The following is an 18,082-nucleotide window of genomic DNA, read 5'->3' as shown; positions in this document are numbered from 1 at the left end:
CCAGATAGCACAGTCCCATCAGCTGGATAAGAGCGAAAACCAGACCTGTGATACTGTGTGAGCCGGTATGGGTACAGTATTTCACAACAAATGCACAGACCTAACTGGATGATTCAAGATACTTGAGCAATGACTTTTGAAGCCACAGTTCATTTTTAAAAAATACTCCTTTGTCAGGACATGCAGAAGAATGAGCAGAGGGAGGTGCACCTCTCCACTTTAGCAAATGCCAGAAATTTCTGAGCTCACACCAGAAAAATAAGCTCACATTTAGATAAACAATGTGACAGCTTCTGTGGGGTCTTGGATATGGTGTCATCTCACACATTCCATGTGGTTTTGTACTGAAGTGTTGGTCGATTAGGATCTTTTTTCACTCAGTTTAATATTTCCTACTTTTAGAAACCCATTCTCATTCCATAGAGAAAGGGAAAACGACAAAAACACAGCCCCCCTTCACTTACAGCCTGATGCTACAGTTTTTTTCACTCTCATTAATCTTCACCCAGTACCCCATAATGACAAAGTGAAGTCAGAATTGTAGAAATCTTGCAAATGTAATAGAAATAAAAAACCCTGATATATCATATTGACATAAGTATTTAGACCCTTGGCAATAACACTTGAAATTTGGCTCAGATGCCCTCAATCCTCTCGATCTCTAGTGAGATATTTCTACTTTTTTATTAGAGTCCACCTTTGTAAAATTAAGTTGACTGGACATGATTTGGAAAGGCACAAACCACTCTATAGAAGGCCTCACAGCTGACAATGCATATCACAGCAAAAACCAAGCCATGAAGTCAAAGGAACTGCCTGCCGAGCTCAGAAACAGGATTTTTTGCAAGGCACAGATCTGGATAAGACACTGGAAGGAGCACTAGAAGTTCCCAAGAGCACAGTGGACAAGCTGGTTATTCAGCAAAACACTGCAATCAGGGGAGAAGGGCCCTGGTACTAGAGATGACCAAGAACCCCATGGTCACTCTGCATGAGCTCCAGAGATCCTGTGTGGAGATGGGGAGATGGATCCAGAGGGACAACGTTATTTAAGCCTTCCAGTGATCTGGGCTGATGGCAGAATGGCTAGACAGAAACCTCTCTATGCAAAAGCCTGCTTGGAGTTTGCAAAAACTCCAAATGAAATCTAAGCAGGTGTGAAAGCTTGTCAGCTGTAAGGCCTTCTATAGCAAGTTTTTTACCTTTCCAAATCATGTCCATTTAACTTAATATGACACAGGTGGACTCCAATCAATGTGTAGAAACATCTCAGCAAAGAATAATAGAAATAGGAGCTAAATTCAAGTTTTTTTTTAAAGAGTCTGAACACTTATGTCAGCGTGATATTTCAGTTTTATTTTTGATTAGTTTTTACTGCTGGTTTGTTAGTATAGTTTAGATTTTATTTTGCAAAGTCATTCGTTTATGTTTAGTATTTGTTAATTTTAGTGTTAGTTCACATGAGTGAACATCATTTTTAAAAACATACTCAAACATGCTACTTTTCACTTATTATTTTTATCTAAAGATGATGTTTGAATACAACTCCAGACATAAAACTACCACTGTGTGAAGCCTTTATCAATCAATTCAGGTAATTTACGTTCCCCAGACTTGGGTGTAGGTACCAGTCAGTCTGGTTGTGTCAAAGACTTAAACTTAGGCTATTTGTTTTGATTTTTATTTTATTTTAGTTAGTTTTGTAAGTGCACTATACAGTTTTTGTTAGTTTTCATCTTTGTTAGAGCTTAGTTTTTATTTAGTTTCAGTTAACTAAAATGATTTTCACAATTTATCTTAAGTTATTTAGTTAGTCCTAGTTAACGATAATAACCTTGCTATGAAGTTATAAACTCATTTCTGTTATTATAATTGGTATATATGCATGTATAAATATCAGTATGTCAACATAAATGATAATAATACATATCAATATAAAATTGGATTCCTCAATAAAAAAATTACTTTGGGATTCAATTTTTTGAAGTTTAAAACGTTTTAGTCAAAAGTAGAAATCACGACATTATAATACAAAATTGTCATTTAAAGTCATTTAAAGGCCATAAAGTTAAGCTGAAGTTTTGTTGTTTTTTTTTAAATTTGATTTAGCAAAGATACGTTTCATCTGGTTTTACCAGCGGAAACGGGCTTCCGTACTTTATCATGCCGTGACTCGTACTGAAAATTGCCAGTTAAATGTAAAGGCTAGATTATTCCCGGGTGCTTTAGCCAGCACAGCTGTCTTCTATGAGTTTAACACGACACCGTCTCTCTACTGAAGCTCTGTGAGTGTTTACAACCTGCCTCGGCTCAGTTTGTAATTATGCGGGGCGGAGGGAGGGAATAATAAAATCGCCACTGGCCACCTTGCTTGCTTTACATCCGGACCGTGACGTCACCGCTCCTCGGGTTTCTGTGTGCCTCTACTACACACTGGCGCACGCGGAGCAGCAGTCAGCGCGAGAGCCCGTGCTCTGTACACACAGCAGCAGCAGTCTGTGCGCACCTCTCAACACACGCTTCTCCTTCAAAGTGACAAGAAACTCTTCACGTCGTTACATTTGACGTTTGGATAAAACGAGCACCGGTTTATCAGCACGGTGTTTTCTGGCCCGTTGGACTTCACTGCGATATTTTTAGTGCGTGGACATTTATGGGAGCTTTTCGTTGTAAGTAAAAAAGCGGTTGTGTTGTTGGTCTGTGCGACGTGTGATGAGTGGGGTTGGCTTTAAGCGATGTGATTGAGGTATGTGGGGTGTTTTAATGTGCTCACGGCGGTGCCTTACCTATCACACGGCTGTTTAGGTGCAGCTCCTGATTAGCTTCTGTATTACAGTCATAACGAGCTCCTGCCAGGCTCTGTTAGTTTCTCCATCTGACTTTGTATGCGCAAAGAGCCTCTTCTACACTGGACACTACTACAGATGACTCTGATACGGTTTGTAGCTATCATTTCATGAAAACATCTCTGCTTGGTTTGATTTAGTGTGATCTGTATGCTAAAAGATGCACCTACTTGTCTAAATACTTCAGTTATTTTCTTGATTTAAAAAAAAATGTATCCTCTAATAATTTCTATTTTTCTATTTCTATGATGATAAAAATTCTGGATGTTATTGTTGTTTGGTTCCCCTCATGATTGAACTTTGGACATGGGAAATTGCTATTTCAGATTATGATCTTTCTCAATTTAAAAACTCATAATCTGTTGGTCAGTAAAGCCAAGCCCCAGGACTTTCCAGCAACTGTACACAGCAGAAGGCAAACCCCTGCAGGGAAAATACTTTTCTACTTCCTTTCTCAGTTTCTATTTGGTCTGGGAATTCTTTTGACTACCAGTGAAGTTTGATTTTCAATCTTAACACTCTATGATGTTTTACTGTCTTTGCTTATATTTGACAAAACTATGCTTTCATTGCCATTCTTCTTTAGTATCAGGCATCATTTCATGCTTTAAAATAAGCTGTTTTGCAATCCATTATGTTGTATAAGATGGTAGTATGTATCCCTGACAGCTCTACACAGAAACTTCTATCTGCTATAGCCATGATCAGTTCAGTCATAATTAGGATCTTGTGGTTAATGACAGAATTTTTGGAAACTCACTGGAAGTAGTCGAACGTGTTCTTCATGATGTGTTTTCAGGCATTTTTAAAATACCTTTTTTCCTTTAACTGTAGCCTGAGGCCATGCATAAACACCATCTGTCTGACTGTAACATTATGGCGAGCCTGGAGTTCATTTTGATCCCCCCTTCTTTGATTTTTAGGTTGTGGTCAAGAAGATCAGACAGATAGTTTTGAGTGGTTCAGCACATGTGCAGTGTTGTTATCACAGGCAAGGCATAGCTGTGCTGTTCCAAGTACAGAGCTTTCTGTGTTTTCCAAATACTTTGAATTATACAGGCAGCCCCATCAGATAGGATCTGAAGTGAAAGGAGTGGTCAATAACAAATCTTAGATAATGTATTTCTTTATTTTATTGTGGTGTAACCCAATAAACCACGTAGAAGAGACACGGATTTCATAAAAGAACCTGTCAGCAGTAATGAAGACATACAGATGCTCTGGTATTGACTCATAGTCCAACCCCAGCACTCGGTGAGCTGCAGACATCAAGGGGGAGAGGAGGGCGGGGTCATGTTTGATTTCAGGCTTTGAATCATGAGAGATAAACCAGAAAAATGATTAAAGCTTGTATGAAACTCTCCTCTTAGGTAATATGCTGGTTGTAATATACAGATTTTGGCATCCTTACTGAACCCGAGGTTTATTTTGAATGATTGCAGTGAGCATACATACTTCTTGGCAGCCTTTCTAACCAGAAGTCCCATGGCATCATCAGAGGGTGCCTTCAGAATAATTTAAATTTAACTAAGAATCACCATGAATATGAAGATCATAAGCTATCCTGCTATAGATAATCTAAATTGTCTCACATGACCTTTTTCTGACATCACACCAGTGTCAGGGCTAGTGAATGAAGAGGCTTACATCATATGCAGTATTAAAGATCTTGGATTTGCAGTTTTTCAGGTGTTTGTGGAGTGACAAATATGTCAAAGTGTTTTTTTAGGGCCATATGAAGGCATTTTAATGGTTCTGAGAGGGTGCCTTTCTAGAAAAAAAGGTTGAGAAACGCTGCATTAGGGGTAGGGTTTGGTATTGCTGTTGTTTTTTGGATACTTGGGCCAAATTGATACTTTTTGTATGGTGGCGGTGCCTTACAGTACCTGGATCAGTACTTTTGAGAGAGAAAAAAAAAGTGTGTTAAAAGTCAGTGGGAAAAATAAAGCTGTCTGGGTATCTTAAATGACTCGCAGAAACATCTTTATAAGCCGCCAGTCAAACACGGGATAAGAAAAGAAAACTGGTGTAACTAAAGACCGGCTCAGACTACACGAATTCAGCCAGATTTAAGCCCGACTGTGACGTCGCAGCTTGTCGTCCTGATTTTCAGTCGGGAACAATAAGTAGTGTGACATGATTAATGACGCGTCCAAGACTTCTTACCATTCCTTACGACCACGATTCATCAAGACTAGCATGTCAGAATTTTTCGTACATCGTCGTCTAGTCTGACACCCTGACCTCACAGTAACTACATGAATCCCGACGTCAAACAACAGGAGAACATTTGCTCATTATCTTTGCATCATCATTTACAAGATTTACCACTTTTATTCCCTTTTATTCCCTAAAACTAATGTGTACATTTATTTTATTTTATTTTATTTACGTTATCACATGCATACCTTAAGTTCTATCTGAAGGAGAGCCGGTCCATATTGTTCTCCTTTTGATACATCCTTACTTATTATCCATAATCCAATCCATAATTGTTTCTTACTTTCATTTTTTGAGCAAAAAGAACGCTACAGTCAAACCGAGCGCTTCTGTTGTAGAGTGATTGACACTCTTTGGCCCGCCCCCCAACAACCTGTGAACTCGCACTCCGTTGCGGAGACAGTGGTGACGTCAGCATATGCCGAGCGGTCCCGACCACTCTTGTGGTGTGGCCAGGCTGTCAGCCAAGACAGGACAAGATTTTGTTGCATAGTCTGACATGGTGCCATCGTGAACTACCAAAAGAATCGTGTAGTCTGAGCTGGCCTTTAACACATAAAGCAAACAAATACTGTTATGTATTTCTTGCTTTTTATTGGGATGGCAGCAGGGTCCCATTAGGATGGCGGGATGTCAAAAAGAAATCAAATACTGTATCTGTGTTGTTATTTGGTCCAGTAGGTATCAGATGTGTATGTACAGGTATTATGTCAGTACTGGATTTCAATACTCATTCCTAATTAGGGGAATGGCACTAGCTTGTAGAATTATGTAAAGAATCAGTTTGACTTAATTCCATTACTTTAGCTTATGTTCTCTTAAATCAGTTATGTGGTGAGAATGAGAAATGATTTGCCCTTGTTAATGTAAATAAGTTATAAGTGACAATTTAAGGCTAAAGTTAGCAATTAGCACCTTTTCACTTAAATTCAAAAGTTATTGGAGTCAAAACATTACTGTAATACTTGCAGCTTTCCAGTCTTTGATTCATCAGGATCTTAAAGCACCTTGAAATCAGAGTCCCAGAACTGCTTAATGTGCAAAACTTTTTTTTCTTGCAGTGGATTCATGTTAGCATCTTGACTGGTCTTACGATTAGGTTCTTTTTCACTGCCATCTCTTCTAATTCTCCCTGACTCACTTTCTCTCTGTGTTTCTGTCAGCAGACAGCACCTGGCTGCAGTCGTTCCGCTGGCACTTCCGTCTCCTATTGCCAGCCTTGTTATAACACTGGAGTTGCTTGGTTGAGTAGCGTTACACAGGCTATTATTTGAGTATTTACAGTTGGCCCTTATGCTGCAGGGAAAATACACAAGCAGCCCCCATCTGCATTAATTATGAGCTGCCTCTGTATTGATGCGGGGTTGTCCACGTCTGCATCACAATGCATCTCAGAAAGGGTTATTCTAACACCAATAAATCATATAATATGTATGCTTCTGTCGTACTTTCTGAAAAATAGATTTTGTATTTGTGATGGTTTGGTGCTTGTAGTCACACAACAGAGCCATCCGAATAGAGAAAAAAAAGCAAACACATAAGGCCTCTATTTGATATCCGCACCCCAATCCAGGTGGCAGTAATGCTTGTAACTGTTTGCTTGTAAACAACAAACCAAGAACATGCAAGAAGAAAACTTGCACACAGTAGCAAGAAGAAACTTCAGAAGATCCACAATACCCGTCGGCTTCTGAACCCTCTCCTCGGTTTCTCCGCTTTGTTTTTAAAAAGCCTCTGGATGTGAAAGCAGAGAGGGTCAAAGACTGTACTGATGCTAATACGTTTTAAAGGCTATGTGCAGATACAGTAGAGGAGACTGGTTTCAAAGTATATTCAAAGTGTTCAAGTCCTGTCACAGTGTCCCTTTCCATGCTTACATAATCCAGTCTGAAGTTCGTTACTGCTTCAAACGAGCAGTGTGCACAAATAAGCCCTACACTCGCTTTTCTTTGAGAACTATTGACCGCACACTTTATAAATCAGATATCTGATTCACTGCTCCATGATGCTCATATTTAATTTAGCTTTTCTCTGTTTTATTTATTTTATAATTTCAAGTCAGGATATGTTATTAATTGCTGGGTTGCTTTTAAAATGCACAGTATGCCACAGACTGTACCAACTCTCCCGGTAATTTTAAACAACACAAGATGGAACAAACACTGTTGCAGTTTCAGCTAAAAATGATAAAGAGAACCTCAAAAACAATTTTGAACTGAACCTGTACTGAACCAAAACTGAGATACAAACCGAACCTTGACCTTTGTAAACGTAACACCCCTTGCTGCTTCCAGGCACTGTATCTTCTATGGAGCCTTAAAAACCTGCCTGCCTCTGGTTTAAATGGATTCTGAAATCAAAACTGACATGGTGTCTGTATTGTTTCAAGTTTTAGTCAGCCTAAATAAATAAATAGACCTTTAAGGAACTGATTCTCTTGTCAGATGAGGGACAGTTGTAACACTTTGGCCCTGGTCATGAGGTCACAACCAAGCTTGACAAACATTTGTGGCAGTTCCACCCCAAGTATAGTCCCGCATGTTCTTCACACTTTCATTTTCAGTCTTTATTTTTAGGGGGGGTGGTGGAAGGCTTGTTTCCATGGCTGTGAAATCTTCCTGAATCACCCGTTCAGCAGTGTCACCTTGACACACTTTGTAGACGGTCACAGCTGCTTCGAGGAGCTGCTAATTGAATTGTTTGTAGAGAAAAATCTGATTTGGGGTCCGTGTGAGCAGCTGTTTCTGTGGTTAAGTACAGAGGTCTAAGGTGAAAGTCAAAGTGTCACAGGCTCACAGCTGAAGCCACTTGCTCTTTTCTCAGTAATTACCATGGCCTGGTGCAGGTTTTCCCACAACTTTTTTTTAGATATGGACCCACATTACCCTGGATATTACAGTAACGGCAAGGTATTGCTTTTTGTGATAGAACATTGCTTCATGTTGTTACACTGCAATTCATGTGGCCTCTCATGGGGACAGCAAAGCCTCTGTTTTTGTCTTTTTTGTCTTTTCTCCTGCTGCCCTCCACATGCCCACACACAAACTGCCTAGTCGGCTCATTCTGCTCAGCTTTTGTGAGGAGGGCTATTCATACCTTCAGTCAATGTCCGTGTGGTATTGAGGAGTTGCAGTGCAGCCAAAGTCTTTATTTTTGCTAGTTAGGAGTGCTCACCTGATTATGTGAATCAGTCTCCACTGGCTGGCCTTTTGCAAAGTTTTATCCAAGTTCCCTCCTGTGATAGGATTAGATTTATGAGCATTGACAGGGGAATTAATTATCACTAAACGGCTTGTTTTTGGTGATTTGTGCTTTTATTTGTTCAGGTGCCAATAAATTATCCTTCTGGACATCTGTGGGCTTGGCTTGGATGATTCCATGTTACGTCCAGGCTTTTAGAAAGAACCTAAAAATGTTTGATGTTGATTTTATTTGGATCAGAAGACCATACAGACACTTTTAACTATCACACTAAAGTCATTTGTGTTTATACAGAGCTAAGGGTGATTTATTTTGGACTTAGGAGTCTGAGGAGTCAACATTGCATGCTGAAATGCCCCTTTCTCATGCTACTGACCAGGCTGTGATTACTGCATGGAATATGTATCATTAAATTATATCCTTAGGACAAAAAGCTGGATTGCTTGATTACTCTGACCTGCACTGTTCATTTCCATACAGCAGGCTGCCCTCTCAGTGCAGGACCTAAGGCAGCTTGAAAGGCATTCAATTAAAAATAATTAGGGAAAAATTGCTGTGGTAAGGCAGAATATATTTATAGAAGTTTTGAGTACAGAAGGGCAGGACTCTTTTGGGAACAAGACTTTTTGTGGGCTACATGCAAATATTATTATCCTGTATTGTGAGAAACCCACATTCAAGCGTGTGTCTTTGAGGGCTGGGTATTTCCCACAGCCTCACTGCACTATACGTATCACAATACATGTTGAGTTGGGATAATGATCATGTCCTAATGATCATGTCCTACACAGAATTCATTACACTTAGCTGCATTGCAAGGATCCTAGCTGTTAATCTGGATCTGTGACTCATCGGGGACTTAAAAAAGAAAGTTTTTAGTTAAAACACACCTTTAAACAGTTGTTTTATGCTGGCCTTACTCTAAAGGACTTTGATGAAACTTTCTAAAGACTTTAAGAAGACTAACATCTGAGACCCTCTCACATCTAACTAAATTTGTCAGCAAGTTGCTGAGTTTTTAGTTACAGACTAAGATTTTGGCTTAGGAAACTAACTTTAAGACTAGAATAAAACTCCTTTTGAGAATAATTCCCATCATGCATCTGGTAGAAATTCACAACCACAACAACTTTTGGCCATAGACCAATGGAGCAGAAACAAAAACAGCTAAAGGCTGAAGATATATCACAGGAGCGCGCTGCAACTCTAGCGAGACTCTCATGATTCATACCGACTTGGAATTTTGTCTGCGACTTTGAAATTGCTTTGAAGTTGTCGGGTATAAGGCTAAACTATTGTAAGATGAATCGCTGCAGATATACTGAGACTAGCCAAAGCAGCAGGTGTTTAAAGCCCCAGACGGGCCGACAGAGGCGGCGAGCACATGTTGCTGTTGTTACAACAGTTTGAAAGGAATTAACTCATATTTTACCCATTTACCGTGCTTGATTACAGCGGCATGTGTGGGTGATGTTTGGTTACCTGGCTGCTTGTAATGCTAAAGCAAAATGAGCTAATGATTGGACTCTGACCCGAGTGCATCAGAGCACAACTCAGGCGTTTAAACCATTGATGAAAGTGTTGCAAAAAGTGTTGGAGGAAAAACTCACCCTATATGAAAGAAAATAACTGGTCATCTCTCTTGTTGTGATAAGCTGTGATATAAACTAGGTTAACCGATCTCAGTCATACTATCCCCAGGATAGTATTAATGGCCGAATAGTTACCAATAAATCAGTTTTTTACCTCACAAATCACCCGTCTTCATCTGACTTTTTCCCCTCTCTTCTGCACAGTCTAGCTTCTTTTCCATTAGCCGTAGCTAAAATTGCAGATGTGGTTTCAAAAGCCTTTTCTTTTTTCACAAATCCCTGATTCCAAATAAGCTGCAGCAGTTCTGACTCTTCATTCTGAGTGTTTGTTTTTGTGTTTCCACACAGCTCCACTCTGTTTTGTACAGTTAAGCAACACTGAGAAATTTGACAAAACAAATGACCACAAGGTCTGTATGATGTTAAGCTGTAAGGATGAGAGTAAACCTAGCCATGGCTCCTTAGGGGTTGACAAATGGCTTAACATTATTTTTTTAATCAATGTTTACTTTCTTAGGTAATGTGAAGGAGTCATGAATTGGGTGGAGAGGCTCGACGATGATTTCAAACACTAGCAGTCTTTATTTGCTGTTTTAATCAACATTAAACGACAACTTAGTGGTTAACAATTCTCAAAAGCACTGGAATTCAGCCTTAAGAAAACCTAAATAAATTGTACATTTCTGCCCCCAACTTTCATCTTGAAAACACATACAGCAATGCTCTAAATTCCAAATTTGATTTGGTTTTCAGGGTCCATCTGGGACACCCAAAATCTGGTGTTAAAACTCCACCATATGTTGTCAATACTGATGAGACCTTTACCCCTCTCTAATGTACAGATCCTTTTCGGAGCCCCTCACTTGTTTGTGGTTAAACTGTATAAAAGGAGCGAGGGATCAAAGACCCACCCAGAACAATAAAAGCTAAGCCTGTGCAGCACTGACCCCCGGACCTTAAGCTCTTCATTACTGCGGCTCACTGCTAATTATTGTGGACAGGACAGTCTAAAAAGCAGAGAAATGCCCAGCCCTCCTCTCTACAGGGTGGTCAGCTCTTACAGCCACTCCCAGCTCCCCTCTTGTAAACATCTGAGGTCAAGAGGCAAGGAGCCTCCTGGTGCCCTTCACCCATAGCCACCCAATAAACCAACACCTCACTCTGGATAACAAGAAGAAGAAATTCTGAACCGTAAATGAAAAGCATGCATGGTGTTGCCCTCTCAAAAACCGCGACCATATGCTCCCCTTTCTGTACAGCCAGTTGCTTCTGTGCCAACCTAATCTTGACTGTAGTGACCACAGACCACATCCTCCACGACATGTGTGACCAGAAGTTGGTAGAGATATTTTTAAAAACATATTTGCCTCCATAAAAGATAAAACCCTGAGCCAATCACTGTACAGTTTGAGTTTATTTTGATTTACCAATGATTTCTGTCATCAACTTTGTTTACATTTTTATATGGTAATGTGTTCTGAGGACCATAATGCTGTCTAAGACTATGCAGCCATCCTACACGTACTGTCAATAATTGTTTTGCAATTTGACTCAGTCATATTTGCAATCAACTACAGATGCCATGTGGAGGATATAGATTTTAAATAAGTATGCTGCAGTGTGGGAGGCAGTCATGCTTTTTATCAGCATTGGCAGCTTGTCACAGTGATATACTGAATTGCTCCACTGCACAATTTGAATAGGATGACAACATAGCTGGAGGAGTCATTTGAAGAGAGACAAACACTGACTGTCGAGGGTTTTTTCCTCAGTTTGCCAAAAAAAAGGAAGTGTAAATTGCTATTTTTAATCCCCTCTATTTTTTGCCTACGCACAGCCACACCCATCATGTTACACGGCCCCCATGTTTTCCACTGAGGTTTAGTAGATCATGTCCTCCCATACCACGTAGGTCATGTTGGGAATGTGTAGGACCTTCTCAAATAGCTTCCATCTATAAAGGTATGGGACCCCTTTTATGTCACACACCCCTCTCTTAAAAACACTGACCGTTCTCTGCACACGTGTCAACAGTACATCTGCAAAAACTTTTCAAACATCAGGAGGGCCTCTACATTTTATAGATGTAGCCCTGAAACCTTGGCCAACTTCATGTTAAGGGGAATATTTGAAGGTTTGAAACTTCAATTTAGTCAGTCTGACTTAAAATTTTAATATAAACTTAATATGACGGGATAATTTGCTTGTAGATTTCCAACAGTAAAAGTGGATATCTATTTCAGTGGATAAATGGATTGAAGTCATACTTAAGGCTTTATTTGGGAGGTCAGAGTACAGGGTGAGCCTCTGGGGCGTTTCCAGTTCATTTTCATGACTAGTTTGGTAAGACATAAAACCAAATTTGTAATCGAACATACTCTCTTGATTACAAAATGTAACCTGCTGTAGACGCACCTCTTAACCCTGATAGTTATGCAGACTCACAATCAAGTCGATGTACTTATTAGGTTTTATCAAGTAGTGTTTAATTGCAGAGTAAAGGCAATGTTTTACTATTGTTTTAAGTACAGTCAGCTTAATGTAAGCAAGTAACATGTCAAGACTGGGCTGGCGATCTGCTCATTCACACCACTGTCCAGTAGATGGCAGTAACCAGGTTAAGTAGCATTCAAACAAGCAAAATTTAGAAATTTAACAGTTTGAGTGTGTTTGCCAAATCTTTGGACAATCATCTCTTAATCTGCACAGTTTTCCGAGAATGACCTCAGGTATTTAACACTTTTGCATCATGAGTGAAGTTACTCACCTTGTTAGAGAAGTCCTGCCTGAGTGGAGGAACACTAGTATGGCTGGGCTGGTGTACTAAACAGGATGGAAAAGAAATTCCTGATTCAGTGTTAATTCATGGCCTTTTTAAGTTGTAAAAGTTACACTTAGAGTTACTTAGAGTGGCATGAATGTTTGAAATTAAGATGTGTGGAAGATTTAAGTAAGAATTACACAGATGAGAAAAGTAAATTAAGCTCACATAAATGTGAAAGTAAAATCGAGTTGATGGGATTTAAAATGGCTAAACAAATAGTGTTTTTCAGTGAATATAACTAAAGTAACCTACACTCAAGTGCAGAACACTAAAAAGCTTTTGTTCAATGCAACACACAATATCAAGGTTACTTGACTGAGGATGAAAGGTTATTTCGCTTAGTTTTTAAGGCAATTTGTTTGCATGATTTTTTTAAGTAAGGCTCACTAATTGGGTTTTTCAGTGTAAGTGGATTGCTTTCAAAAGACCAAGAGGAATAGAACAAGTATCGGACTGTATTGAACGATTTGAGAAAGTTACCTCCTTTATTCGCTCAGTCTATTACCTTGCTAAAGATTTGAGGTCTCACTTACAAGTTAAAGTCTTCTCCAAAACAGTGTCAGGTGCATTTTGTAAACAAGTGACCCATTTAGTATTAAACTGATAAAGAAGCATGGTTCACCATATGGTTATTTCTGTCATGAAAACATGAAACAGGATGGCTACAGCCATTTTACTGTACCAAACTCTTTCAGAATGATGGGTCACACCACTGGTATACCAAAGAAGGACAGTCATTGACTGTCATTTACAGACAGTTGTTTTAGTCATTTACTGAGTCAAGGTACAAGTGCTACTTCTGAGAAAAGTGACATGGTTCAGTTGGGTGTTTTCTTTTGCAAACAATTTACAATTCACATGAACTTGTACACCCCCAAGGTGCTGCCATTTATTGCCATCGAGACTTAACTGTATGGACACATAATCCTAAACACAGCACAAACAGCCAAACACTGCATGAATTTAGAAACTAGATCACCATTATTAATGAGAATACTTTTACCCTTCAGTGTTGAAACTAGTACTACTGCCTGGTGGTCCTGCACAACTGCGAGGTTTACTATTGCCAGAAAGTGAAAGCCCAGTGGGGGGTCAGGAAGAAAGACTGAGGTGGTTTTGACTTTGACCTTGAACCTCCAAAATATATTCAGTTTATCATTGGGTCAGAGTGGACGCGTGTGATGTTGAAGAAGAATCCTCAAAGCGCTCTTGAGATATTCTTTCATGAGCAAGGAATGAACATTAGGACCAGTGAAACTGACCTTTGACCTACAGCATAAATCTAATCAGTTCATCCTTGAGCCAGAGTAGACATTTGTGCAAAGTCTGAAAGAAACCCTTTATATGCATGGATGTATAGATGGATGTACAACCTGAAATCATGGTTCATTGTTGATACAAAATAACATGTAGAAATTAACTTTGCACTATTATTTTTAGAAATGTTAGAAGTGTGCATCATAATGTGTACAGATGCCCAGGGCTAATTAATAGGTCCACAGAATGCCCTGATTTATTTTGACATCTTTTCTGTTTTGTCTTAGCTGTGGTACCACATAAGAGAAAACTTTGTGGTGCAAGCATGAAGTCACTTCTTCTAAAAGATCCACGTGGATCAAAGATTCTGAACAGTTTGATATTTTCAGTCAACTGTTGAGGGCTTCTTTCTTTTATCTTGCTTTTCTTCTCATAAATACCTATTCAGACTTTGTCTCTTCCTTTAAATCTGTATCTAACATAAGCTTAGAGCAGTATAGGCATGTGTGAAGGGAGACCAGAAAGAAATGGTGCCGCTGGTCTGCCCCAAGACCGCACAGATTGCTCTGCTGCCAACAGTGCCTCCAGTAATTACAGACCAGAGCTGTGGAGACTGCTGCTCTCCAGGCTCAGCTGAAACTAAACCTCCTATTTCATGCTCGGTATTTGCTCTTTTCAGTGCATGAGTACCCTGTGTTTAAAAATGTTATTTTTGGGCTGTAGCTCGACTCTTTTCCGTTTATAGTAAGCCTCACTGAGATAAAATATAGAAAAACGGTCCAGCATGTAAACTCAGTAGTAGCTTTAAGGATAGATGTTGACACTGTAGCTTCTTTACACCCAATATCTAACTTCTGGGTCTGTCTATTCTGTTGTGGATATTTTTGAAAATATGTAACAGCTACTGAACTCCTCATCCCTTTCTTCAAACAAGTAATTGATTTTCCTTTTCAAGTAAAACATTATGACATAGGACACTGAAGAAGTTGATTGGAGTCTGCAGGGATATGATGGCCCCATAGCTTTTGTAAATTCACTTTTGAAACAGACTTTTTTTTAATCTTTTACCAACAGCAGTAATGGTGTTAATTCTCACTACATAGTTTCAGATTTAAATGGTAATTCAGATCACATACACTGCCTGATGGCCTCCATATATCTGAGATACTGTTTAAAAAGCCCAGTACCAATGCTCACACTCTAGAAAACTCCTGAAATTCAGGGGGAGCTGTTTGTGTGAGTGCCAGTGAACAGTTTTTTCAGACTGAGTTTACCGTTAACTTTCCAAAAGTTTTCCAGTGGTATACAGTATTACTGCTAGGTGTTTAAAAATCACATTATACCGGGTCACACATGGCCTAGTGGTTAGATCATGCCCCATATACATAGATGGGCAGCCCAGGTTCAAGTCAGGCCTGTGGCTCCTTTTCCACATGTCTCTCCCCCAATCTTTAATCCCTGTTTCTGACTCCACTGTCCACCTCTCGAATTAAAGGCATTAAATGCCCCAAAAAGGAGATCTTTAAATAAATAGATAAAAAATGAATTACGAAAAGCAGTTCTGTGTGTTAGGAAAGTGCACACATGTTTGACTTTATACTTTTACATGTCTTAAGTCTTAAAAAACAAGAAAAAGGCAATAGAGACAATGAATAGATGGACTTGGGAGTGCTGTATAAGTTGCAGCATTGTTTTCACATTTCACTGCTGAACTGAGTTACATCAGGACAGCATATCAGATACAGTATGGATATATGGACTCTCCTTTGCCCCCCTACTCAGCAGATGCTTGAGAAAAAACAAAACTATTGTGAGATATGATCTAAGAATATGACATGATGTTTCAGTTGTTTTAAAACATTAAAGATTGGCCCTAAATATTATTTATTTTCACTTTGTGCAGCAATGATAAGCTCTGTCCAGCTGTGAATTTACTCAGCAGGAAGTATGGATTCATTTCATCTAGATATCTCATTAAAAAATGTGTTTATTTTTGTCTGATATTGCTGCTGCAGCACCCAGCATGTTTGGTTATTGACAATAAACTTCAGATCGTTTCTCATCACTGATTTAACCCCAGACTTAATTGCAGTGGATCACATTACACCCAGCAGTGCATGTTTTACTGTTTGATTTTAGAGGAGACCATAGCGGTGCCATGGAGGCCTGTAGCACAGTGCCATATCGAACGCCCAATTATGACTGCATATAAAAAGCAGATCCATTTTTTTCTTGCAGGTTTGTTACAGATGAGGCCTACATCATTTTCAGGAGTTCAGTCACCACTTTTAAATCACCTTCTCAAACAGGCAGAAGTGCTGCAGGTGAAATGCACTTATACTCTCAAGGTATTCATTATAGATGTACACGTTAAAGGGATACCGTAGCTATTTTTAAATACTCGTGGATGGTATTACAGTATTACTGTCCAACCTTACTTGGCACTTTTGGCATACATCATGTCCTGCCTTATGGGACTCACCACACTTAAATACTCTACTTTGTGAGGTCTGCCTGAAATTTCCCAGAAATTTCCACAGATTCATGTGAAAATGGCTGAAGACTGCATGGTCTGAGTCCTGGTTTACTGTTTGGATTAAAGTGACTGTGACTGACAAAGTCTGACACTAAGGAGGAGGAGACTCACATCCTTATTGTGGAAGGCTTTCTGCTTTACGCCTACAAACCTTTGATCTATGTGCTGAACCAGCGTTACTTTATTTACATCCCATATGAAGAATGCAAAAAGAGGAGGTGCTCTAGGAACTACACGGTGCCAGATCCACCCGGCCTGTTTGATGGCCTTGTCTGGCCCGTGTATTTGAAACACAAGAAAGTTGTTGGCAACTCTAACTGGCCAACGAGATTGGGTGTGTTACCATTTTCTGTTTCTTTGCCAGTAGATCTTGGGTGCCTGGTTGGCACTGTAGCTCAGTGGAGTGAGTAGATTGTGGTCATTTGAATAAACTGGTTCAAGCTAGAAAGGAATTTCCTTGATTTTTGTTGATGTTATCTTAAAAAAAAAAGCATGTTTTTGGGGGGTTTTTTTTCTGCTTGGGGGCAGTAATTACATACCTCTTCTTTTCATGAAGGCCCCATGGTTTTGTTTTTTGTCTCGATTTTTTTGGTGAACCATGAGTGGTTATTCTGCTATCACTGGGTCCAGAGCATTTCTTGTTTTTAAAGCTCAGTTGTTTGGACAATGATCAACTCTGTACATCTCTATGTTTATAATAATATATGAGTAACAAAACCAGCATGGCATCCATTAGCAAATTAGATTGTAGATCATTATCATTGATGAGCATGTACTGCTGAAATGTGAGTGATTTCTGACACTGATCATCTTTTTGTCTCCTCTCTTTTCTCAATAGTCACAATGAGCGGAAGGTGACCTGTAAGCATCCTGTCTCCAGCCTACCCTCCCAAGACAACTGCATCTTTGTCGTCAACGAACAGTACGTCTCTTGTTTTTACTTTTAGAATGCCACTGGGTCGCATTTTTGAGCCCTACAGTTCAGTGTGCTGTTGTAACTCCTGCAGCGAAGACCACATTACACAAGTCTGTGCCTGCAACCCTCCAAGCATCTCTCCAGTGCTTGTAAACCAAATCCTTGGATATCAGATCTTTCTTTTTGTGTAGAAATATCACTTCGTGACTTATTGTAATTTATTGCATAATTAGGCTTTCTTTTGAAAATGCTAAGCCAGGGTTGATAATGTTGCTGCAAGAGTCATTATATCATGAACTGGGAATGCAGTGATTCACATCTGTCCCTTGTTTTGACCTGCACAAGAGTTCATGGCCTTTTGAGTTGTCATAAGTAGAGGGATGTGTCCCCTAATGTCCATGTGATCACGCATGCTGCTTCTCAGCACAACAGTCATCACATGTCCGCCCATATGACTGCATCAGAGGCCATTCATCTTGAACTTTCACTTCAAGGAGAACAACACTATGAATCCATCTAAACTTAGTCTGTTTCTCTCTAAGTGAGGGAACAAAGGGCAGATGCCGATGTAAAACTTTGGCCTCCCTGGCAGCCTCCCACTCCAACTTATTTCCATATCCCAGTCTGTGAGTGTACTAAATATACATGTATTAGACTGTTTGCAACACAACCCACACCCTGACACTAGCC

General features: G+C 39.6%; 1 protein-coding gene across 7 annotated transcripts in view; it reads left to right on the top strand.

Annotated features, from left to right (window-relative positions):
* Positions 1-18,082, top strand: part of LOC121514781 (pleckstrin homology domain-containing family A member 5-like) — a 135,424-nt gene that overhangs the window by 60,813 nt on the left and 56,529 nt on the right. For 5 of the 7 annotated variants that reach the window (XM_041795094.1, XM_041795093.1, XM_041795091.1 and 2 more), the window contains exon 4: positions 17,315-17,398. In XM_041795094.1, the coding sequence (XP_041651028.1) occupies positions 17,315-17,398 (84 nt within the window). Of the gene's footprint in view, positions 1-2,411; positions 2,670-2,836; positions 2,939-17,314; positions 17,399-18,082 lie in introns of those variants that run through there. The other 2 variants (XM_041795096.1, XM_041795097.1) reach the window with 2 other exon arrangements.

This window comes from Cheilinus undulatus, linkage group 9 (assembly GCF_018320785.1).
Source record: "Cheilinus undulatus linkage group 9, ASM1832078v1, whole genome shotgun sequence".
NCBI classification, from domain to species: domain Eukaryota; kingdom Metazoa; phylum Chordata; class Actinopteri; order Labriformes; family Labridae; genus Cheilinus; species Cheilinus undulatus.
The sequence above is the reverse complement of the archived record's forward strand: the minus strand, read 5'-3'. Positions and strand labels throughout refer to the sequence as shown.